The 24,137-nt window shown below is 40.0% G+C and overlaps 2 protein-coding genes and 1 long non-coding RNA gene across 7 annotated transcripts in view; 1 reads left to right on the top strand and 2 right to left on the bottom strand.

Annotated features, from left to right (window-relative positions):
- LOC112987640 (transcription initiation factor TFIID subunit 4-like) overlaps positions 1–11,826 on the top strand; it is a 152,443-nt gene extending 140,617 nt beyond the window's left edge. The window contains exon 15 of the mRNA XM_064519675.1: positions 10,021–11,826. Within this exon, the coding sequence (XP_064375745.1) occupies positions 10,021–10,188 (168 nt within the window). The 3' untranslated portion in view covers positions 10,189–11,826. The remainder of the gene's footprint in view (positions 1–10,020) is intronic.
- Positions 7,251–10,025, bottom strand: LOC135329785 (uncharacterized). Its single transcript, XR_010391463.1, has 2 exons — positions 9,598–10,025; positions 7,251–8,309 (listed from the first exon to the last, which is right to left on the bottom strand). It is a non-coding gene; the product is annotated as an uncharacterized LOC135329785 (long non-coding RNA).
- A 1,480-nt stretch (positions 11,827–13,306) lies between the features above and the next one.
- The window catches only part of KCTD15 (potassium channel tetramerization domain containing 15), a 45,926-nt gene continuing 35,095 nt past the window's right edge, over positions 13,307–24,137 (bottom strand). For all 5 annotated transcript variants that reach the window (XM_026107666.2, XM_064519676.1, XM_064519677.1 and 2 more), the window contains exons 5-6: positions 21,643–21,948; positions 13,307–15,439 (exon numbers count right to left, since the gene is read on the bottom strand). In XM_026107666.2, coding sequence (XP_025963451.1) covers positions 15,284–15,439; positions 21,643–21,948 — 462 coding nt within the window. In that variant the 3' untranslated portion in view covers positions 13,307–15,283. The remainder of the gene's footprint in view (positions 15,440–21,642; positions 21,949–24,137) is intronic.

The following is a 24,137-nucleotide window of genomic DNA, read 5'->3' as shown; positions in this document are numbered from 1 at the left end:
TCTCCATTTTTGGCTATTGCTTCAAGAAAGATGTTGCCTTAAGAGCTGCAGCCTTTTTTTGTATATTATTTTTTTTTATTTTGGGAATAATTAGATATGTGAGATGTCAGTTTATAAACTGATCATTGTCAGCTTTAGGGAACTGTTAGTAATAGGTGCTCAGTATGTATCAGATGATTCATGGAATCAGGTGGGTTTGTGTCTGTCTTAGACTTTTCTTCCATTATATGTTATAATATCAGTTTGAATTAGAGTTGTTCCTAATGGTGCCTTTGATTTTGGCTATCTTGGTTTTAATGTATTTGAAATCATTAATAGCTATATATCAGGATATCTTTTCCAATAAAGCAAAGGTGATGACAGAGCTATGATTCTAACTTGTTAAATCATCTTGTCTTGAGGTGTAGTCTGGGTGGTATTCAGCCTTATCAGGATAGTAAAAAGAAGTTATAGATAACTGAGAGTAGAGGTTAATGTCTGAAAAACATGTTTTTGTACATCACCATATCTCCTCCGTGATCATCTGCAGACTGAAGAGATTTTTTTTAATATTGATATGGATTGCTCAATCATGTTTTTGTTACACCAAGATACATTTAGTTCAAGGATTTTCTTAGAAGTTTTCATATTGCATTTGATCCCATTTTATGAAAAGAGATGGATCTGGGATAATTATGAGTCAGAGTGGGAGAGAGTTAATTTCACAACCATGTGTTTTGGTTTTTTTCCCCCCCAAGTGAATTAGTCTTGAAATTCAAGAGTTATTCCCTGTTGTTGGCTGTGTTGAAGATGATTTAAAATGTTGGTTGGTTGCTTTGTGGTGAAATGGGTTGGAGAAGGGTAACAGTCTGGGAAATCATGAGGGGAAGGGGAAATAATTTCTTTTGTTTAATGTTGGAAAAAGTAAAGTTTAAATTGTCAGTTCAGCATTTATAACTTAAACTGATCTGTCTCATTTTGTCTTGTAATGGAGAAGATGGAAAAACCTGGATTGTCGCTAACGGGTTAGAGAAAAGTGTGAAGTGAAGGTTAAAAAAAAAAGATGGTGGAACTGTGTCTGCTCAAGCAACCTGAAGCCGGGCAGCAGATTAAATTGCAGTCTGGAGGGTAGAGACATGCAGGTCATAAAGTGTATCTGCTTTGAGTCCTGGAGAACTGATCCTGGTGTGGCAGAAAGAAAGAGGCATGGGACGTGGAAAAGGAAAGGGCCTGGGAAACAGGAGAGCATGATAAACAGCAAACTCTGACCATGATGTGCAAAGGACGGTCTTCGTAATGTAAAAGGAGAAAATACAGAATGTATTGAATTGGGGCTTTATGGAGAAAGAATAAAAATCTTTATTTTCTCATGACTGAAAATGCTTGCGTGTAATAGCTGTAAAACTTTAAAAGGAGTCTTTTCAACATGGAAAACGTTTATTTCATTCTGGTCTCCTCTGTATCCTGTCCAGCTCTACCAGCCATCCCATCCATATCTCATGTAAACTTATGTCTGTAGGAAGGAAAACCCACCTTGTTTCCTTTTTGGAGCCATTCTTCCATGAGCTATTTGTGCCAATATAGTTTAACTTTCTGGAACTCTTTCAAGAAATTCTAAACAAACAGAACACTAACTTAAAAAGAATTAAGAGGGAGAATTAATTGTAAGAAATGTAAATTTTAAGAAATCAAGAAATGAGTGGCTGAATGATTCAGAGACTTCTCCCTGCTGAACTCTATCATCTCTCCCTAATGTCTGAGATACACCAGGACTTAATTATATTCCATGATATTTGCAGTAATAGAGTGTTAACTGCGCTCTACATTTTATTTACAAATGTTAACGTCTTATTTCCTGTACACTGGACTGTTTTCTGACAATGTGTTTATCCTGCAAGCTGAAGGTATTAGCATTTAGGGCTTAATTTTATTGCCACTCAATTGTGAGATAACCGCATTGCCTGCTTTGTTTTGTTTTATTTAATGGGTTGGGTGTACAAATTACGGCCATATACAACCCTCAATCCACAGAGGAGCCGCTGGTAATTATAGGGAAGGGTTTATACGACTGTTCATAGATTGTAACTAATCTACTAGCAAATTTTACACTGGAATAAAATGTGCCAAGAGCTGGTATATCTGTGGCTATTTTTGCCCTTTGTTTGGCAAGTGGTGCATGAAGTCACTTGATTGGCACTTGCACAATTGCTGGGAATGCACAAGATGGCCCACAGTTGCAAACATAATTATTTTAAAGTCTGAGTGTTATACATCATAATTAGGCTTTAGAACTGAAAGTCAGTTGAGATGAATGAGGGCAATTCATGCTCTCAAGAGTTGAGAAAGTGATTTTGCGTTTAGAGTTCACATTTGTAAGGATTTTTTTTCCACAAGCATTAAGATTTAGAGAGTTTTCTCCCTGTCTCCCTCTCTTCCACCCTCCTACTGGAAGATATGCAATATATGAAACAGCTATATGATATCTATGTCTCACCTTAAATAGGTGAGATATCACTAGCTCTTGGCAGGAGGGGTCAAGACACATTTCTTGGTGCTGTTTTTTCTTCATCAAAAAGAGCTACAAATGAATCTAGTCTCCTGCAGTTACCCTGTCCCCTACAGTTGTTCTGCTCAGCATGTCCTCAGCAAGAGATAGGCCAAAAAAGCAATCTTTACTGGCTAGCATTTATTAATATTTTAATTAGATATTGCAACAATTGAATTTTACAGTTATATGTGTCTGGAGATTGATGAATGTCAAGAATGCTTTAATTATTTTAAGTTTCTGGTTAAACGAAAGTCACAATCATACGGGCTAGAAAAGAAAGGGCCGCCCCATATGTAAAACTGAGATAGTGTTGAGCTAATGTCAAAGATTACCACCAAAAAAAATCAGATGGGAATCAAATATTGATTCACGAAAAATGTGCATCCTGTTAGTTGATCTATAGGGCTTCTCCCAGAGTTGGTTTGACATTTCTTGTCTCCCAACGAAAGAGAATATAGGCATGTGCAACACGATTGTACTGGAGGAAGGTGGGCAAGTACTAAAAAAAATCATGCTAACACTGAAAGATGAGAAGGGAAAAGCACCACAATACTTGAAAAATAAGAATAAAAAATTTGGCAGGATTAGTATTTCAAAAGGGAACAGCACTTATGAAACATTTGAAAAGCATGGGAGGAGAAGCATTCCAAGTAAAATGAAAATATGTGTTTATGATGGAAACCAGATAAAGAGAATATTCCATTTATAATTACCACGGCAAGAATGGAGTCCAAACTCAGAGTTCTTAATCAGGTAAAATTGTCATTGCTTTTAAGTCCAAGTAAGGCAATGGATTGTGGTAGGTACGTGATGTTTGTGGAATAAGATGTTGGCAAGATCTATAGCTGCAGTGAAGAGCTGGTCTGTGAACGAAATAGATGGAAAGACCTGGAGACGGCAGCACCCCAGCCGCTCCGGCGTGTGCTGCAAGAGGTAAAGGGTGCAAGACATTGGTTTTCATCGCATACCAAGTGAGGAGTGAGGGATACAGAAAGATCTCCGAGAAGTTAAAAGTCTTAGCACAATGCAGAGCAGCAGTACTTCTGTGCAGGAAAAACTCAAGTTTCTTTTCCACATTAATGCAGTAATTGTGCAGAGATCAGCATGGATAAGTTAATTAAGAAATTGAAATTATTTGCAATCTGATTTCTTCCTGAGAATAACCTGTTGAGGATTGGGCAGTTGAACACCTATCTCCCTTGAGCAGGTAAATGAAAAGCCCATATCTGCCTTACACTTAATCTGCATTATTTATGTCCGTGCAGGCAGACTTGTCTTCTTCCCAGGTTACTTCTCACTGAAATGTTGCATAACCTGCTTTTTGCCAGCGCTCTTAGTCAGCTTTGGTGGGGGAAATGTTCTCTTAGAAGAAAGAATAGGTGGTCAGGCTGATAATAGCTGCTGAAATCTTTCAGCTGGAAGTTTTTGGTGTGATGTTTTACAAAGCAAGTTTTCGATTATAATGGTACTTGCATATGTGACTTAGCTTAACATAATAAAGGCAAAGAGCAAGTACATATAAAGCGTTCCTCTTGAAATGGCAGCCCACTTCCTTGAGCTGAAGTAACATCATGTAATTATAAACTGAAGTGATCACATCTAAAGAAATATTTTTCACTGCATCCATGTCTTAGTATGATTTACCTTCCTCTTATTATTTCTTAATATAAAAATTATTGCATGCTGTCTCTGAAATGTTGCAATTGTGTTGGTATTTGAAGTACTTGTAAATACTTGTGCAAATCAGTTTTTCTGATGTTTGTCTGCAGGGCGAGGTGTGTGTTTATGTGCCCAGGGGAAATAAGATGCATTTGCATCCAAGAGGGTGTAGCGAGCAAATGCCTGCCAAAATGGAGTCTGGAGGAACAGTTGCACTAAAATAGTACAGGATAAAAATTTTTGCGAATGCAAATAACTAGCTTGCTAAGAAAGAATGATATTTAATCCTCCCTGTAAATGCTGCTGATCTGAAAGCCTAATGACAGCTTTTGTTTATGAATCTTCCTAAAGATGTTTATGAAGCCACCATGTTGTGCATGCTAAGTCTTTTTGTAGAAATAATTATATTTTGTACAGTATTGCTAATCTTTGAGGTGCTGACAGACAGTTATTATTTACTTTTCTGTACTTAAGGAGAATACTGATTTAAGGATGTTCTGGCTCTCATTTAGATCAGTGAAATCATTACTATTACCTTCAGTAGGTGCTGAATTAAATCCTAAATTAAGTGTGTGACAACTAATCAGACATAGTATTATACCTGTTTTTCATGTATGAAGTACCTCTCAGCCAAAGATCTAATGGCACTTTATGCAAGTAAACGTTATTGCTGCCGAATATCTCCCGAATATTTCTTATGACCCAAGACCTCTTATTCATAAGGCCAGACTTAATATATATCTTATCTTCCCACTCTTCTTAAGTTCATGGAGGTTGGGGAGACAAAACTCATTACATTTTTACTCCATATATGTTTTCTTTCCTTATCAAAATTAGCCGTGTCTTTTCACCCAAGCCCTATTGTTGCTGAGGCCACTTCCCCATGTTAAAACACAGAAAATACAGTGGGGTTTTTTTGTTTTTTTTTGTTTTTTTTTTACATCTTGGTTTCCAATTTGACAATAGAGCATAAGATGTGTGTGTGTGTATATATATTTTAAAAATATATATACAGAGAGATAGGTAGCTTGACTTTGAATAGGTACTGTATGATTCCCACTTTCAGACTTTGGCTTGAAGTGCAAGCCTGCCACAAGGATGTGCCATGTAGCCCGGGAAAAAAAACAGCAGATCTTTCATCCGTATTGCCTTGCCTCTCTGGGTCGCAGGGAAGCAATAGCCGCAGTTCAAGACTGTGTTCAAAGGAGAGATGTCAGGACTGAATTGTTTTCTGGTGAAGGAAGGATGGATAAAATATTAAATGCAGGCTTCTGTTTGCCCTTATCTTTGTGTTTCCTGAGAAGAGTATCGCATCATATTTCCATGGTTCTATTATTTAATGTCTTTGAAAGCTGAAGTTTTTCAGATTTGTGAAAAAAATTGCTTTAATTGTTCAATATTAGAAATCTCTATTATAAAAAGTAGGATAGATTTGGTTACAGCTGCTTTGTTACATGAAGGCAGCTCTGTGCAGTACAGGGAACAGCACGGTTTGGAGAGTTGCTCGGTTTGATTTTCATACACCTGCTGCTGCAATTAGTGTAATTTAACATGCAAAGACATTCCGACTTTCTGAGCAGTAGGGGAGTTTGTCCCTGAAAATTTCTGTCCTTAGGTGTGGGGATTTTTTAAGAAAGAGGTGTGCCTGTCAGTCCTCTTTTGCAATAGCCTTTAAATCTTTTGGACAGCTTTGATCAAATATTTTGGAGGGGGCCAGCAGAAGGGAGAAAGAGCTAGTCAGGAGCTGCTGGCTGAATTTTAAGTTCCTGCAGCTTCCGTGAACATTGGTGGCTTGGGTAGAGGAACGACAGAGATATTAGTATCTCCACTGAGGGAAAGGCTGCAGTGTGAGCTCGAGAGTCTGGGGGTAAGTCTGGCCTTGGGCTGGCGAGCAGGCCGGTGTGGGGGGCCAGCCCCGGCGCCCGCCCCACCAGGAGGGGAGGGTGGGACGAGAGCAGCCCCCAGGGTGCTTCGGAGACCGTTTGGGTGGCGAGGGGAAGCTGGGGGTATGGGTGGGGTGTGACAGTGGGCTGAGGGTGTCTCTGCAGGAGGTAGGGGGTCATGACGGGTGTGTAGAGGAGCTGCGCTTATGGTGGGAAGTAGCGTTACTGGAGAAATATGTAAGAAATTAGGCTCCGTTAGTCCCTCTGTTCACAGGCCCGTTTGTTTTAATTTCTACCCTACCGCCATTGAGAATGCAGGTTTCTTTGGCAGGTTGTTGCGTGTTTGCCTAGTGATCCATCAAGTCTTTAGCCGGTATTTTATTTTGAGCCATTTTTACTCTGTTTGTCCACCAGCATGATTTTTCTCACAGAAGACAATTGTAAAAACAGCAAACAAGCTGAGATGGGTGGCCCAAATCTTGTGTCACATCTGAGATAAATTCAGAATTGCTTCAAAATGTGCATGCTGAACCAATAGTTACTCTGCTGCTGCTTCTTAAGCCATAATTTCAGGTTAGGCTTCTTCCAATGGTTGAATTGTGCTCCACACACCCATAATATTATTTAAAATCTGTAAACTATATATGCATCAGCTGCATGCCTCTGAAGCGCCTTGAAGCCCGTTGGAGTTGATGCCCTCTGTTGCAGTGGTCTTGGATCACGCGTTAGCAGAGGGCACAGCACCGTGGCTTTTTTGCTAATTCCTGCATTTGATGTTTGATGAATTTCTCTGCGCGGAGCAGGGCAGGCTGCTCTCTTCCGTGCTCTCCCATGCGGCTTGCAGCTACCGAGGGCGGCGCAGTCCCCGGTTGCTCTAGGGCCTTCCCGGGCTGTAGGACTGAAGCAGCAAAGCAAAGGAGACAGTGGGGAAAAGGAGAGCACGAGCTGGGATGAGCAAACACGTTGCTATAGCTCACATGTGCAAGTCATTTCAAAATGAAGAAGCAGAAAGAATTCATGTACATGTTAAATGCTTCTCTGGTCTGGAACATGGGTTAAATTTCCCCTCAATTATAAATAGAAGTTCACTGATAGGAAAACTTGTACTGATGTATATTTGAGTGGGTGTGATTTGCTAAGAGCTTGGGTGTGGCGGGCCAGGAAATAAAGGATGTAAACAATTTACAACCATTTATGTTTTTATTAGAGCTTTTATCTTTGTAACTCTTTGTAGTTGCCAAAGAGATAGACAACATAGCACTTGCTTGGGTTAATGAAAAGTCTGTCACGCTGATAAAAAAAAAAAAAAAAAAGTGATTTTTATAAGACAAGTTTGCATTACTTCAGTTCCATTATTCTTGGCAATTAATTTTAACTATGCTAGTATTCATGTGTATAATTTTAAAAAAAGTGGCATTTAGTAGCGTGCTTGTCATATAGAATATTGCAGAATAATGCTGAGAACGTACCAAGCAAATTTGTCTTTAATTTAAGCTGGATATTGTATTGACAGATATGAATTATTGTGCTGTCAATTTCAAGATGTGCTTTTGTGCTTTCTTAGATCAGTCACATGCTTTTTTCACCTTGTAGAACTGAATTACAGATTGGTATCTTGTAGCTGATTCCCTCATAGGTTCAGTTACGAAGGTACACAGCTTAATGTCATGTTACGATGTCACATTAAGCATCCCAGCTATAAAATTATGCTCCTCCTACCCAAAAGTTTGGTACCTCAAGTGATAAATGGAATGAATGTGATTTCTCTCTTCTTCATTCCAGTTACTTTGTCCAACAAATAGAAAGCAATTATTTGCTGTAAATGTACCACAACTCATTAAAGAAATGGTTTTGTGTGAAGAAAATTTTAGAAAATTAAGTAGCTTTTCACGTAATATTTGGGAAGCGTGTGCAGGATGTTTCTAGTCTAGTATGCTAGGGATCGTATTTTTAAGAGGTTCTTGGCATGAGTTGAAGATGGCCACATTTCTGACAAGTCCGCTTGGCACAGATCAGGAACTGTGATCAGCATGGATCTGAAGCATTATTTGAGGCAGGGAGAGAGATTCACCATGCAGGGAACAGAGAAGAAAGAAAAATATTTTTGAGTCAGGTTGATTTAAAGTAAATATGCATGGTGCTTCCTTGGTGAGTTGGAAATAGCGGCAACAGCCCTGGCAAATGGATGTGTGGTCAGAGTGCAGGTGAGAGGCAGTGTAAAGTGGGATATCGCTCCAGACCTGTGAAAGATAAAGAATACGTATTTAAATGATGCTATTGTTTTGAGGAATGCAAAAAACATTTTGGCATAAGGGGTGAATTCTGAGCACCACTGAATATATGGATCATGCGTTGGGAATGTCTGGCTTCAGCATGGATGAACAACCCTTGCAGCTGCAGCACATGATTCTCCTATGAGCGGTGAGGTTAGGTGGTGAATCAATTAATCTATTAACAAAAACTGCTCCGTACTGGAGAACAGAATCCCCAAGATCAAATGCTGTACGGTGCGCGAAGACTGGGGCTTCCTCGCTCGCCTCCAAGCTTAGCCACGTTCCTCTCACCGCATTAAGCCTTTTGTGTTGCAGTTATAACAGAATGGGATTTGCCTCACTACTGTAATGTAATGATCAGATATAGGAGAAATAACTTGAGTTGTATAGTTCTGCAAAAGTCTGACTTTACTGATACACAGAGAGAAAAACAACAGAGAAAACAGCGTTATGTCTTACTCGGAATATACCATATATATTGTGTTTCCCCTACGATCCTCCAGTAGTAAAATTATGTGTAACTGTATTTTTAATTGCTAGAAACAAGGTCCTAGAATATATATTTCCTGGGGAAGGAAAGGTAGGTCATTAAAAACAGCAGTAAGTAAATTTGGGATTTTAAGTTTTGACAGCTTTGCCAGATGTCCTAGCACTTTGAAAAATAACTTAAATCTTTTTAGAGATTAAAACATATTTTTCAAAGTTAGAACATCTTCTTTTGTTAGAAGTTAACTGGAAACAATAAAAACAGTGTTTTCCTAAAGATGAAAAAAACCTTGAATGTATCAGTGTATCAGGTTTCTGATACAACAAGACAGCAATCTGTAAATTATGTACATTAAATTTCTAGATACTCAGATGAACACTAGGGTGTTCTCAGGCCCTGATCAGTAACTGAGACATATAGTTTAAGTGATTTTTTTTCTCTGTATAGAAGGCCAGGATAAGACATTAAATTCACTAGCTTTGAACCTATATATATACATATTAAAAAAAAAAAAAAGATTTAGCATAGCTTTAGAGAAATGCTATACTAATGTTTGTCATCACACAATATCTGAGTCTTCCTTGTGATTTTTCTATTTAATTTTTTCATCTCTCAAGTGAACATTGGTTGTGTACTCTAGGCAGGCTGTTCAGGACAGGGTCCCCACCAAGCCGCCTTCTCCACTACACCCAGGGGAGAGACTCGGCTCCCCTTGGACATGGAGCTGCTGAGGTTCCTGCAGGAGCGACACACCGATAGCGAACTCACCTGCTTCCAGTCCCAGACACAGGACGTGGATGGAATAGGATTGCACATGTTTGATATACTAAAGATGGCTTTATCTTCTCCAAATAGTCCTTGTCCTAAAACAGGCTCTTGAAATTAAGCTGATAAAGTACATCTATAGTTAACATGACCACAGCAGGAAAATTAGCCAGATGTATTTTTGCCGAATTGTGAATGAACAAGGTCTAGTCTCACAAGCATATTTTCCCTTGAGTTCCTTTGCTCAGGTTAACGTGGTGAGACTCGGAAGAATAGACAAAAGTCCCATACAGTGCTTTCAGGATTAAGTTCACAAAAATCCGTTTAAGTTACTTAAAATAATCCAGCAGTTGGTAGCTGTAAACCTGAGAGTAGGAGGAAACTCGCTACCCTTTCAGGATTTTGACTTTGCTGTTTTCTTTGCAGGGCCTCAGTGTGTCCGGTGGAAGTCAGGCTGGCTTGGGGACTCCTTCATCCAGGCAGTATGCACGACAGAAAATAACTCGCGTAAACCTCAGGGACTTCATCTTCTACATGGAACAGGAAAGAGAAACAAGCCATTCTCTCCTGCTCTATCGAGCTCTGCTTAAATAAAGCCAAGAATTGTACTGATATCTCTCCATACAGAAGCTCAACTTGCATTGAAAAGCTGTCATTTTAATGTGCCTTCTATTTTTTTCCGAAGTCAATGTTTCTGTAGTTTGTTTTGCAAAATCGTCAGACACATGCAATAAATTCCCTTTATGTAAAAATTTAAAAAAATGTGCAAAAGGTTTTAAAATGTTAAATCCACAAATACAATCAATTTCTACGTCTTACTCCATTTGGGCATTTTGAATGAGGCTAAAATAGACCACACTGAAATTATACAAATGGAAAGACGTGACTGCAATGGCTTGCCTAAACTCTCACTCTGAGACAGACTGGGCCAGGTTCACAGGACTGGGATCTAACCATGGTGTTAACTTGTACGTTCACTTACGGTGCTGGGCTTGCTTTCCTTTAAGTTTCGCTGGCACTGCTTCCACTGACTAACCATGGTGATACCTGTTGTTGTTTTAGCTTAGTTAAAATTGCAATTTTTTGCACAGCTAAAAGAATAGCCACTGCACACTCCCACAAATTTTATATATTTAGGATTTTTGCTCTTACTGCACAGCTCATTTCCTGAGCCATTTGCTGAACCAAATCCTAAGTGTATGAAATCTGTGCATTCAGATCCCAGCTGAGTTACCTTGACTAGCTCTTCCAGTTGTTTTCTAAACCTATTCAACCTTTTGCACATTTGTAGCAGCTGGTGAGTAACATGAATCAAAGTTGGGTTTTATTTTCTAAAAATATCTTAATTTATTTATTGCAAAGAGTATGGTTTAATGATGGTTTTAAAAGAGAGTATTGTTCAGTAAGGATTTTAGAGTATTCTATATGGATTTTTAAAGTCACTGTGAAGGAAGTTACTGGGGGGCCGGTTCCACTTACTCGAATCAGGAGAGCCACGGTAAGCGCGGGAGCCCGGTCCTGCCGTGCGGTCGGGGTCCTCGCTGCAGTGACTTTGCCTTGGATCATTGGACCTGAGGACTCCAGTCCAGAGAGGCTCATAAACAAGTGCATGACTCTAAGCATATGGGTAGTTTTAAGTACTTAAAGGTGGAATGAATGCTTTTTAAATGCTTTGCTGAATTGGAATTTAAGGGGCCCACACCAAAGCCAAGCAAAGTTAGTGTGAGTCTTTTAAATGGGATAGGAATACTAAGCAAGCAGGTGGGCACAAGGTGTACTTCAAAAATAACAGTATTATCAGTAACCATGGAAGGGAGACATTTGCTTATTTATCTTTTCAATTTTTACTATGTTATGCTTGCCACTTTTTTGAGGCAATATTTTTTTTTGATGGGAAACCATAGCGAAAGCACAAATAGAACTATTTGTCCAATAGTTTTAAAAACAAAAGTTTTAATTATTTTTTAAGGTTTATGAAAAGCAGAAGAAAATTTATACTGCTGCTATTTAGCCAAAAGATTATTCATAAGGTATTTAAGGCCAGGAAGTGTAAAATTATGTTTTAAATGTATTGATAATTTGTACATATTGTTTATAAAGGCCTTGTGTTTATTAGAATTACGTTATTTTGATGATTTCTGTACATACTCGTAAATATTCCCAATTTGTGTGAAAACAAACTCCCTTATTTGTACTTATTTTGTAAAGAAATAAAACAATTTACTAAAGTAACACATCGAGTGACATACAGTATTAATTTATCAAACATGAATTTCACATTGTCTTGTAGTTCTTCAGCACTGTTCAGAAACATTTTGCATTAAAATGTTAACAGAATACGCACAAGGAAATATTAAAACCAAATACTTCAATGTTTTGTTGTGCTGATTCTTATCCTTTGTCAAACATCTAATAAAATTGTCAACAAACCTTGATGCTATTAATACGGTGAATGAATGCACTCAACAGTTGCTTTTTCAGAACAGATTAGTCCAATAAGCACAACATAACATTCTGCTTTTCACTTTTTTTCTGAGACTTGGGAGCGCAGTGGTGTAACAAGGTTGTAGGGAAAGTGCTAGAGAAGCCTGACGGTCTCTAAGCCACAGTTTTGGTGCTCAGCAAAAGAGAATTGGAACAATTCTGTTCAATCAAAGTGAGTTAAAAAGCAGGCTCTATTTACTTTTTGGCCTTCATAATAAAAACATCTGCCGCCTGCACACCATGGTTTTACTGGAGTTTTGATGGTATTTTAAAAACCCGTTTTAGCGACACTGAGCAGTGTTCTTAATTAAGTTACGTTGCTATGGTTTAAGGCCAGAAGTAAAAATTCAAATCAGTTTTTGCTGATATTGCTGCTTAAGAATATAGGGAAATAAGTAAAAAAAGATATAAATGAAACTGTAATAAACTTTAAATAAGTGACCTGAAGTTACTAACTAAAAGAACATGTCCTAGCTTAACTTTTCTTTTTTTAAAGGCATATTTCTTCTAACAAAGTGATTGTTTCCACATGTCTCGCTTGCCTTAGCGCTCTTTTGCAGTTAATGCCGTGATGTCATGGCTCAAACTTTCCATCCCGGGTTCCCATGCCGCTCCGCTGGCGCGGTCTGCAGTCTTTCACGCCGCCACCTTACCAAACGGCCGTAAGTACCGGGGCTGCTTTACTGAGCTATAAAAAAGTATGGTGAACACCAAACTGAAGAACAACAACCCAACCGAGCCCGAATACTTCCCGTGGCTTCCTAGGTAGGTACCTCCGGAGGCGCTCGCCTGCCGGCCCCGCTGGCAGGCAGCAGCCCCGGCCGATGCCGGGGGAGGCTTCTCCTGGGTACGGACGGCAGGAGCGGGCCCGTATTTAAGCATGAAGGTGATGGACCATCACCGAAGCGCCCCTCTGCCCTGGCCGGGAGCCACCGAAGGGAGCAGCCCCCTGCCAGACAAGCGCTCGGCCTCACCTTCCTGTCCCGGAGTGCAGCACAAAGTGTACGCAGGACGAAACCAAGCAGCTAAATGGATTATTCTGAGGATATTTTGAACTGAAAGTGAACTCAATGTACGAAAGTAATAAATAAAACAGGTTTTTTTTCTTCTTTGTAAGACATGGCTACATCAAGCTGACCGGAGCAGAAGGCCAGAGGAGACGCAACCGAAACTTCTCGCCCCTCTCGAACACCATGGAAGATAACAGTGAGTGTTCAACCCCACTTGCTTATTTTTGATCCTTTACTTTACAGAAATGTTTATGGCGTGAAGTACTGTATAAGAAATGTGCATACACAAATACATGACAATTATACGTTAAGTTCTTTACAATATTAAATGTATAATATACAATTCTACAGATATCTTACATACAAAGGTGAATGCTGTGCCATATATTCAAATATGGCAATACCTAGCAACTTTAGAGTGTCATACAAGTATAAAACCACAAAATAAAATAACTTTACAACTCTTTTAAAGTAGACAGATTTGCTCAACTCTTCTGCTAAATTAGCAGGCCGATACATATAGGCTAAAATTTTCATGAGAGATTTGTAGTTTGGGTATCCAAGATGAGCAAACCTGCAGAGGTCTGATTTTCCATGGCAGCTATCCAAAACTTTTCCAAAAATTAGACCTCTGTGTAGACTGTACCTTGGATATTCAGTACAGTACTCATCACTTTTGAAAGTACTCATCTTAAACTTGGATTTTTATTTTTGCTCAATTGTAATCATCTGGCATTAAAGAATTGTTGACCATTTAATACTCTGTCCCTTGTTCTATATGGCCATATTTATGCATCTAAAAAAGAGTTTAATTAAAGTTCAGCATCTACAACAGTATTCTATAAATTAATGTGGGAGAAACTAAATTGTGATTAACACATGAATTAGTTATTGAGGACCCAATCATGCTAAACAGCAATAAACAGGATTCAGCAGAATGCTATTTATAACCTTGCACCTGCAAACGTGGTGCTGTCTCCTGAGTTAGGAAGCCCTGCAAGTCAGAAGCGTCAATACTGATTCATGAAAGGAACAGTAACCTCCTGCAGACATCAGGCTTCTTTAAAGAGAAAATTACACAGGTAGAGGGCAGCTACAGAATCAGTATTTTAATACTAGTTTAAAATAATAGAGGAAAAACAATCTAAACAAAAACGTGGCCTGCTTTCATCAGACGATGCAAGGGAGGGGGGCTTAACAGCTTTTTGTAAAAACTCCAGACCCATGAAGAGTAGAGTTGTCCAAAATTCTTAACATTTCCTCCTGAATGTGGGCCTATAACATGGTTTGTAAGTGAGTAACAAGGGGTGACAGAGCTTGCTTAGCAGAACCACGCTTCTTAGATGATGCAAAACTTACAATTTCTGAGTCAAAACAAGACTGGCTTTAAGAGAACTACAGCTCCATGTTAGGTATGTGGCCCTTGGATGATGGTAGATGGAGTTTTATTTTGTGCTTCCAGATCCCTACTTTTGCAAGTACTGGCCATAACTGGCCTTGTCAAATTTCTGTTGCTTTTTTTGTTTGCTTGCTTTTTTTAAAGTACTGAGCACCAGTTGACTATAAATCGGTCCTTTTCTGATTCTGGATTCTGTCCATAGAGAGAGATTTCAGTTGGAAATGTTGTATAAAAATAAGCCATTTGCTAGCATGAATGAGTACAATCACAGAAGTGTAATGCAATGTATGGAGGTGTAAAGCACATTTGATATGAAAGGTGTGCAGTCAGGGAAGATACTCAGTGCAGTTTTTAGTGTCTCCTCTTCCTCAGGGTGGCCCCCGCTTCCCTGCGGTCAGCAGCGGCTGTGGGGGCGGACTGTTGCTGGAAAGGCTGTCAGAATCGGTTCTCCTCCTGCTAAATTCAAATTGCTTTAATTGGTCTTTCTGCAGAAGTCCCAGCTTGGGTCAGGATTTCATTGAAGCTTTGCCTCTGCCACCACCACAGCTGTTGAGCTGCAAGTAGGTTCCCACAAAGCCTGGTGTGCTGAGCACGCTCAGCAGTTTCATCGTGAAAAACGGACAACTGGTTTTTCGAATGCATTTCATGGCTGGCTATGTGACAGGTAGTTTCAGAATACCACTAATTGGCAACATAAAGTCAAAATCTGTTTGCTAATACTGTTTTGCAAATCCTTAGTGTTTCACATAAGGGACTATTAAACACTTCTACGGTTACAAAGGAGTAAGGGTAGGTTCTAGTCCAGGGGCTCCTGTTTTATTCTGATCGTTGGAGTAGGTTGTGGTCGTCTGTCCTCGCGACACAGCACGTATTCGCTGAACTGAGAGGAATCCACCCCACCGCCACATGAAGCTGCCACGTTAAATCCCTTCTGAAATAATCTTTCAAGCACCTGCAATGTGGGTGAAAAAAAATATTAATATTTAGCAAATTTTAGTGATAAAAGCAACTGAGTCTAAATGATGGATTTGGTCTTTTGAGTCCTCATAGACTGAATATTATTCAGCTATAATTCTATAACTTATTCTTAAATGACTACACTGTGATTAAAGTCTTGCTCACAGCAAACCTCTGCAGAAAACAAAAATTAATCAAACAAATAAGCAGTCTACAGAGCAGCTTAGTACATTATATAGTAAAATACTGGACTGCAGTGATATCAATGCTATCTCTTACTGGAAAGCAACACTAGGTTTAAGTCATAATAAAAAGCGCCCATTATTCATTATTAATACAAACAGAAAGGGGCTGAAAACGTTTCTGAACTGTTCCTTAGCAGATGTAAATGTATTAGGAGTCTGAGTGACACTTCCACCAGGTCTTCATGAAAACCACAGCTGTGATTCTTCCCTGCTGGAAAGGTGTGCTGCTTTTAGAAGTGCATGGCAGGCATCGCACGGGAACCAAGACAGGGACAATACGCAAATGAACTGGCCCAGGAAAGAGGTTAATTTGCATTGCCCAAATATATTTTCTCTTCCTCCTTCTAAAGAAAAGTTGGTGCAAATAGATGCATGACTTTAAGGAGCCCAGAGGCAACTTTAATTTCTGTGACTGTCACACACACATTACCCAAGGATACGCTGATCTTGGCAATACGACAGGGGCCATGCTTTCACACGGGTGAGCATGTTGACGCAGTCTCCCCAGCAGAGTAGGAAGCATGCAGACTTTGCTCAGCGTTCTGTGTAAGCTGATGCCAGTTCCACTTTTAGCAAAAAAACAAATATGGAATTTAAGACCCACTTGAAGGAGATGCCATGCTTGCTTCCTCCAGCTGGGGGCTCTGGTAAGTCCAGGGCAGTAGACTGGATCTACCGGGATGTGTGGGACAGTATCAGGATGAGAAAAGATACTGAGGCACTTTCTTATACGCCCTTGGGAGCTCAGGTGATTCCTATGTATTACCAATGGGTGGGAGATTTGGCAAGGATCTGTTGTCTGTTATATTCCACGGCTGCATAGTGGGGTAAACTGGTTATATATGGCAGAGCTTAACCAGACAGACATTTTAAGACTGGCTGAGTAACAGCAATCTTCACACCCGCATATGAAATTGCATCCAATACTCCTCCAGCCAAATCTCTTCCAGAGGCCCCTGTAGTGTAGCACTGAGCTAATCCACAGATCAACGCTAATAATGCTGCAGCATGTAACGGCAAAATCAGAACTGTGCCTGTAATTTGTATGATTAAATTAACTGACCCAATATTTATGTTACAGACAAGAAAATGCTTCCTGCGTTTTTCTCTACTGATGAATGTCAACGAGAGTAAGCAGGCTCTAAGAGCACGTAACGGTCCCGCTGAAATACCACTCCCATTGCTATATCACACGGGCCTACTGCACTGGACAGTGAACCTGATTGAGCTTGATGATTTTAGTATCACCGATATCCTTTCAGGACAGTCACCTATAGTCCATGACTATAGGGACTAAGCTATTTAAAAACTTGTTCACTCAACTTAGATATGTGTCTAAGCAATATACCCAACTTCAGAGGGCAAAAACTCATCCATTCTTCCTCATCAGTTTATGTTAAAGAAGGAATTTGATTTCTTTTTTGGTTTTATCGCAAATGACACTGTAAAGCACTTTAGTGCAGTAGTACTTAAAAATCTTATGCTTCAAGGCACAAGCTGATGGCTAGAGGGGGACTAAAAACAGTGCCACATGTTAAAGGTCTGCACACCAGACCTCTGCCCTGGCCCCTGCGTGCGTAGACCCACGTTAATGCCAGGGTGCATTTTTTTAGTGCACTGTTTCTTTTGACTAAATGTTGGCTTTGCTTCTTCCAAAAACAGCAGTTTGGGGCCTTTATTAAAGGTAACAGATAGATTTAAAAAGGAAAATTGTATCCAAGGTAGTATTGTAGTGCAATGTAATCCACAATAACATTTTCTATTTTTAATCTATGGGAACCTTCCTTTGAAGTCTCGTGTGTTAGCCATCTTCATTTCAATCAGTGGTTTGGGTTTCTAGTGGTAACTAAAAACTTGTACTTGCTACCCTGGCTCCTAAGGACAGACAAATAAAAGGAAATGCTCTCGCGCAGCTTTGCCTAAGCCGTGCAGAATCTGCTCTGCATCAGCTCGCCCTAGGAGCTCTGCCTGGCCTTGGGACAAAGTGACTTATGTTCTCATAAAGTTACATCTGCCAAATCTCACTGACTTTTGCCCTGATTTTTATATAGTTTAGACTGTAAGAAAGTTGTAGAACTGAAAGGGAGAAAACCACCCCAGTGTACGGAAGGAAAATAAACCTGGAGAGATTAAAAGAAGGAGGGGGAATGGGTTACCAAAATATATTAAAAAAAAAAAAGGCAGGGGGGTTGAAAACCTTAAGGCTCCATTATTTGTCTGGGCTCTACGCAGCCTTAAGGACAGCGATGGGGTGACAGGCACAGGCCACAGCTCTGTTTTACTAACGCTTGTTCCTACTCAGAGAGGAGGGCAAGAGTTCGATCAGGAAGGAGGAGTTAAACATCATCAAACTGCTGTTTCACAGGCTCCAGTGTATTTATTTTGTTGTGGATCCCTCTTCTCAGACTAGGCAAGATGAAGATAAGAGTCAACCCAGCCACGGCAAAGGAGGCTTCTGCCATTTAACTGGATAGAGAAACACAGGATTGACAGGTAAGATCTTAGAGAGAGACAGGACTTCAAAACCTTGCTAAAAACTTTTTAAAATCAATTTGCTTGTAAGACAAAACAAGCACTGGGGTGCCCTTGGCTTGCCTCAGTCCAAAGCTATGGAAGGCTGCGTGTTAACACAGGGCTTTCCTTTACTGAGCCAGCTCTCTAAAACCATACAGCGCAGGTAGACGTTGCACCCTCAGAGCACTGCACTCACAACAAAGCAATTCGTTTTTCCCACCTCTGTGCTCAAAGGACTAAACTGCAGGCTATAATCTAGTGTTAAAAACCTAGGTATCATCAATTTTCTGAGCATGAAGCAAAACGGGTTAAATCCTGTAAACAATGCTGAGATGTTTAAATATTGTACAGTTCTAAGCATAACTTGAATAAGGTTGTGTCCACTTCTAGGGCGAAAGCCTCCTAAAGGCTGCCTCCACGTACACTGAGCATCTGCTTGTATTCTTACTGCCCGTGAGTGCAGGACGCTAAACGGCATGTTGAACAGGAACAGATTTAAATTCCATTTAGTGAGTTTGGTCCTATGTGCGTTACTTTTTTCAAAGGTAACATATAGATACATAGAGACACTTACTAAGTGTCTCTGTGAATAAAATCAGAGCTACTTTTCTGTAAAGCTCCAAAGAGAATATGCCAAAAAGTAAATGAATCTCAGCTGTGATCCTTCTATGTATAGGGAGACACACGCACACCATATTAAATAGTGGATTTATGCTAAGATTTAATATACCCTGTCTTCCACTATTCTAACCACATGGAGATACGGACTCTGATTTTGTTGGAAGGTTTTCCAAATAGAAACATGGTACTTTCATTTAATGCATTTCATTTAAATTTCACAGAATATTAACAAACATAGTGTTAATTACAAAGAATGTTCAACATAAAGAAATATCACAGAATTTTCTGTAGGTATATTCATGTATCTTACCAGACCCTGCTGTGAGGACTTGAAAAAACAACTTCAGTCTTAAGAAAACTCTATAGCTATATGAAATTATAAATGTGCATTGACCGAGGGCTGTTATTTTTTTTGGCTGCCACTACCCACTGTAAGCTGACATTCTTTGTTTTACATGTACAGTTCCTGACACAACGCATTTCATGAAAAATTTTTAAGAGACTCAAAGAATTTATAAATACTGCAGTTGTGCTACCAAATACACTAAGCAGAGCACAAAGGACAAAAGTGAAGTATTTCAGTAAAAAGCAAGCAGTCTCATCAAGTCACTCTTTGAGCTCCTTTAGAAATGACTCTACTCTCCCCATCACTAGGCCTTCTGATCTGTCTTCCTTACATCTTTGCCTGAACATCAGCGTACTTCCAACTTCTGGCTTACTATGGTTTTGCCAAAAAATACTGGGAAAGGGAAGTGCAATGCCCACGTGCTGACCAGAGTCCATCAGAGCCAATGATAATTAGCTGCTGATTTCACCAGGCTTTGGTCTTAGAAATATGTCATTTTCCACAAAGTGTTTGAGAACACTTTCTATATTAATTACATAGTAAAATGACGTAGTTTAGTAAAATGATGTAATTTAGTAAAATTTTTTAGACTGTAGACTACTTTGGCATAAAAATTTTCTTTTCACAATGTGAACCAATACAAAGAGGCTCTTTGATACTGGCTGAATTTTGACTGAATTCTGATTGGACTCGAGACACATTTGAGTATTAAAATAACTAGCATTCAGCCTTTACTATGAGCACACATTTCCCACTAATACACCACTTTGGAGTAAAACACAGCCAAGCGCTAAGCCGCTTGGGCATCCAGTGCTTTGAATGCCTGCCTGCAGTCCTGAGCCTGGCAGTGGCTGGCATTGACCCTTTATTGTTTCAGTTATTCTAATTTCTTCAGTGCATCCAAACTTGTCCCATGGAGAGTGTTGCTGAAACATGAACACGGTCTTCTACCCATTTATCTTAGCTAAGCTGCAGCTGCCCTCTTCTCCCATACAGTGGTGAATTCATCACTATTCCCACTCTCAGCAAGCAGATCTGCTTCTGACCCACCTCCAGCCTTCTGTTTTTGGGGTGGTCCTGTCTAAATGTGAAGCTGCTAAGGACTGTGCAAAACTAACCGCAGGCATTGGACTGGTAAATTAACCAAACAAAATACTTGGGAGTCCTGAACCTTGAACCAAAAATTCACCCAAAATAGCTGTTTTTTAGAATGGTTTCAAACAAAAGCTTCTATTAGCGTACAATGGGCCAGTGAACGCTGTCCCAAGGAAGAAGCTGCCGGTGTCAAATGTGGGTTGGCAGATCTACTCATCCACCTTTGCCTATCCTGGTAGCAGGGGGGCTCCTGAAAATGTTCTCAGCTGGCAGCTTGAGAGATGGAGGGAGACTCAGTTCAGTTGCCGAGTAAATAGAGAAAACAGGCACGGTAAGCAAGTCTACGCTCCCCTGCTATTATTGCCTCCCTCATGAACCTGTCTGGCCAGGCTGTCTCGTGGGCCAGCTTTTTTGTGGATATTTAGCCACAGGGAAGTTCATCAAGACCGCTTAGTCATTTCCCACAGCCCAGTTAGCACCTCTGTAGGTGACAGTAACTTTGGAAATATTTCCCTATGGGTTGGAAGGTCTCACTTTCCATAATACACGTATTCTTTGTAACATATTTGAAAGGCATACATGCAAAAACCGAGAGCTCTGTTTTTGCCCTTGTTAATTACAGCACAAGTTAACAGCATCATCAACGCAGTTCTTTCTGCTCAGCCCAAGGACAGCTACAACGGCAAAGCTTTGGCCACAGTGGTTGTGATCCCTCGTGAAATGCTGTTTCTTGCCCATAAGGCTGACTAAACACAAGTTATGTATTTATTTCTGCTTCCATCCACCTATCTGTCCAGTTATCTTCCTTTGTTTCATATGTTTAATTTTAAACCTAATGTCAAAACTCTGAGTATAAAATGAAATACATTTTGTTTAAAATACTCTGGGCAATTTTTATAGAACATCCTTGTGAAAAAAAAAAAGTGCAGAGATCAATTTTTTTAAGTCCATCCCGCAGGCACCATCATTTAATTATGAGTGAGACATAAATTATGCATTTACACATTGTTGCATTTTCTATAAAATGGTGTGGAGATTTTTTTTTTGTAGTTTTTGGAACTCTCTTTCTTCCTGAGGGCACTTTGGAGGAAAAAAAAAAACTGCTGCAGGCTATACATTGATGAAAAAATTAGCATTTATCAGTATAACACCATTATGAGACCAGCATGGCACTAACATACACAAAATCTAAATCTATTTTTCTGCTTAGACTTAGGAAAACCTGAAAGACTGTGATCTCACCAGGCAGAAAATGTCTCCTTGCAGTATAAGAACTGAAGGTAATTGGGCAGAAGCAAATAATTTGCATATAATTGAACACGAAATACAAAAAAAAAATCCCAGCCTCTACATGAGAGAGCACTGAAAGGCCATTACCTGCACTGAATTCAACCGGCAGTATCCGTTCAAAGGAAACCTAATAACATGGGTAGGGTCTTGGTTCCAACCTGCGTTTACAGAGTTGCACATGACATCCCCAGTCTCGGGGAAGATCTCTTCTATTAAAGCTTTCTCCCCACTCAATGCAATTCTCTCCCCCAGATCTGGAGTCACTCTTACGACCAAGCAGTCACAAGGCTGGAAATGTTTCCTTTGTTCTTTCTCTTGTTTCCATCGCTCAAGTTCCTTAATCATTGGCTGCAGCTGGTAATACTTTGCTTCTTCATATAAAAGATTAAAGTCCTGGAAAAAAAGAGAGAGAGAGAGAGAGAGAGAAAAGAGAGAAAAACTAGAAATGCTTATAGTTCTCTCGTAAAAATCATCATTGTGCCTGTTTGACCTACTTAGGCTTATGTATTGTCAGCAAGAGTGCAAAGGCTACAGGTATCCACATACTTCGTCTTACACCTACACAGAAAACCACACTCTGTTAGTGTTGAATTTATTTGAGCTGACCGTGAAGTTCCCATTGCACTGAATTATTCTTTCATTTATTATCCCACAAGCTCAATGCCAGAAGGCTTTACTTTTGGATTAAGAAATCAAAATAACTGGTTGCAATAAGCAAAGCCTGCTGATGTAAGAGAAGATGTCTTGAGTCTTAGTCTTTACTCTTGGCATAGAACTTACAACAGAAGATCTTGGACTTCGTTGTCACTTCTCCCGTTCATGTTGTGAGACAGAGATCCCTATCCAGCTTCTTGCTTCTCCCGTCTTTGCTGAGTTTGAATTTCAACTGCAGAAGCTCAGCTGCAAAAACTCTGTTGTGTTTTTGTGATTGTTCTTGTGTTTAAACGTATTGTGGAGCCTGGCAAATTTGACTAATGCACTGACCATACCAGTGGCTGGGAGCCCAGCTGTGTACTCCAGCAATTTCTAAGAAATAGTTCTTTCCAGACGTTTGTCCATAACCTAACTTGGGCCCTTGGGCAGTTCAAATTCCCAGTTTGACTGAATTCTCAGTTAATTGATAAAGATGTCTTCTGCACATGCTCATTAATAACCTTTCATCAAATTTCCAATGGATTTTCCCACCTCAGTTTAAACACATGAGAGCACCTTGAGGAAAAGGGTGTCATTAGCCCCCAAACCCAAACGAGCAGCAGTGTCCGTCAGTGTGTATGCTGTGCCAGAGAAACCAGAGCCTGAGAAACACACAGGGCTGGTTTGCTTCCACCTGCCTCACTGCCTCCTTCAGGTTCCTGAAGGTAAAAGGAGCAGCAGAAATAGCACCCCAGCACCCATCTGACCCCAGCACCCGTCCATGCAGACCTGCAGTTCATTTTCAGGGAAATGAATAATCGTAACAGTGAAATTACTGGAATCATTTAGGCTGAAAAGAAGGGAATGACAAGAAATGATCAAGAAAGGGGCACCAAAAATTGCATGAAGGATAAATGCAGCGCCTCTGCTCTAGAACTCAGGGTAAAAGGACAATCTAAGGCCATTGAATATACAGTGCAAAAAAGGTGCTACTTTCACAGCAGCACAGAATTAACCTGTAAAATCTGCTGCTGCAGGATATTATTGAACCAAAGCAGTTAGCTGTGTTCAAATTTGGCACTACAGACCCACCGCCGGTAGTGGAGAGGTGCTTGTTCACCCCAGGGCTGCCTACAGCCTAGAGATATATGAATATTAACAATGACACTAGCAAGGTTATCGCGTTACAAAAGGGACATCTGATCCTTTGCATCTCTTTGATGTCTTCTAGGGTTCGGACAATATGCACAACACTAGTGGAGAAGAAAGGACTGGAGAATGCAACAGAAGATTGATAAGAGAAGTCGAGAAGAAATGAGGGCAGCAAACACACCCAGGAGAAGGAAGCCAGATGATGCAAATCAACAGGAAGATTAAAGACGAAACGATACAGAAAACATGCTGCAAACACTGGAGGTAGGAACTAGCCAGCTGGAAGAGCCATGGAGACCAGCTGCATTATCTGGTCCCAGGTAAGAGACCGCTGGCCCCAAGGCCCCATTCCCTGCTCACTAGTCTAAGCTGAGGACAACTGCCCCCTCTGCTCCACAGTGATACACTTCTGAAATGAGCACTGATGGAGGGTAATTTTTTTTCAAAAATCAGTACTTTCTACTAAACTGTTATTGCTTCTCTCTCTGTACTTGCAAAGTTCCTTGGTTACAGAGCAAGAGATCAGTTTAAACCTGTAGAGATTAGTGGCCTGAATTAAAACAACCCTCCCCCTCCCAACTTTCTGAAATCTCCTTCATAAGGGACACTGGAGCAACACAGTCCACCGTATATTACACTGTAATACTGTAGAGGGAACAGAAGCATCCAGTGCTTACAGAAGTCAATGGAAAGTCTGCCGCTGTTTCCTATATGTCTGGAGAATCTAATTTTGAAATATTTGCATTCATGGTCACTATAAAAGAACATATTATTTGTAAAGGTCAATCAATCGACTA

This window comes from Dromaius novaehollandiae, chromosome 13 (genome assembly GCF_036370855.1).
Source record: "Dromaius novaehollandiae isolate bDroNov1 chromosome 13, bDroNov1.hap1, whole genome shotgun sequence".
Classification (NCBI taxonomy): domain Eukaryota; kingdom Metazoa; phylum Chordata; class Aves; order Casuariiformes; family Dromaiidae; genus Dromaius; species Dromaius novaehollandiae.
Note: the sequence above shows the minus strand (reverse complement) of the source record. Positions and strands in the feature narration are given on the sequence as shown.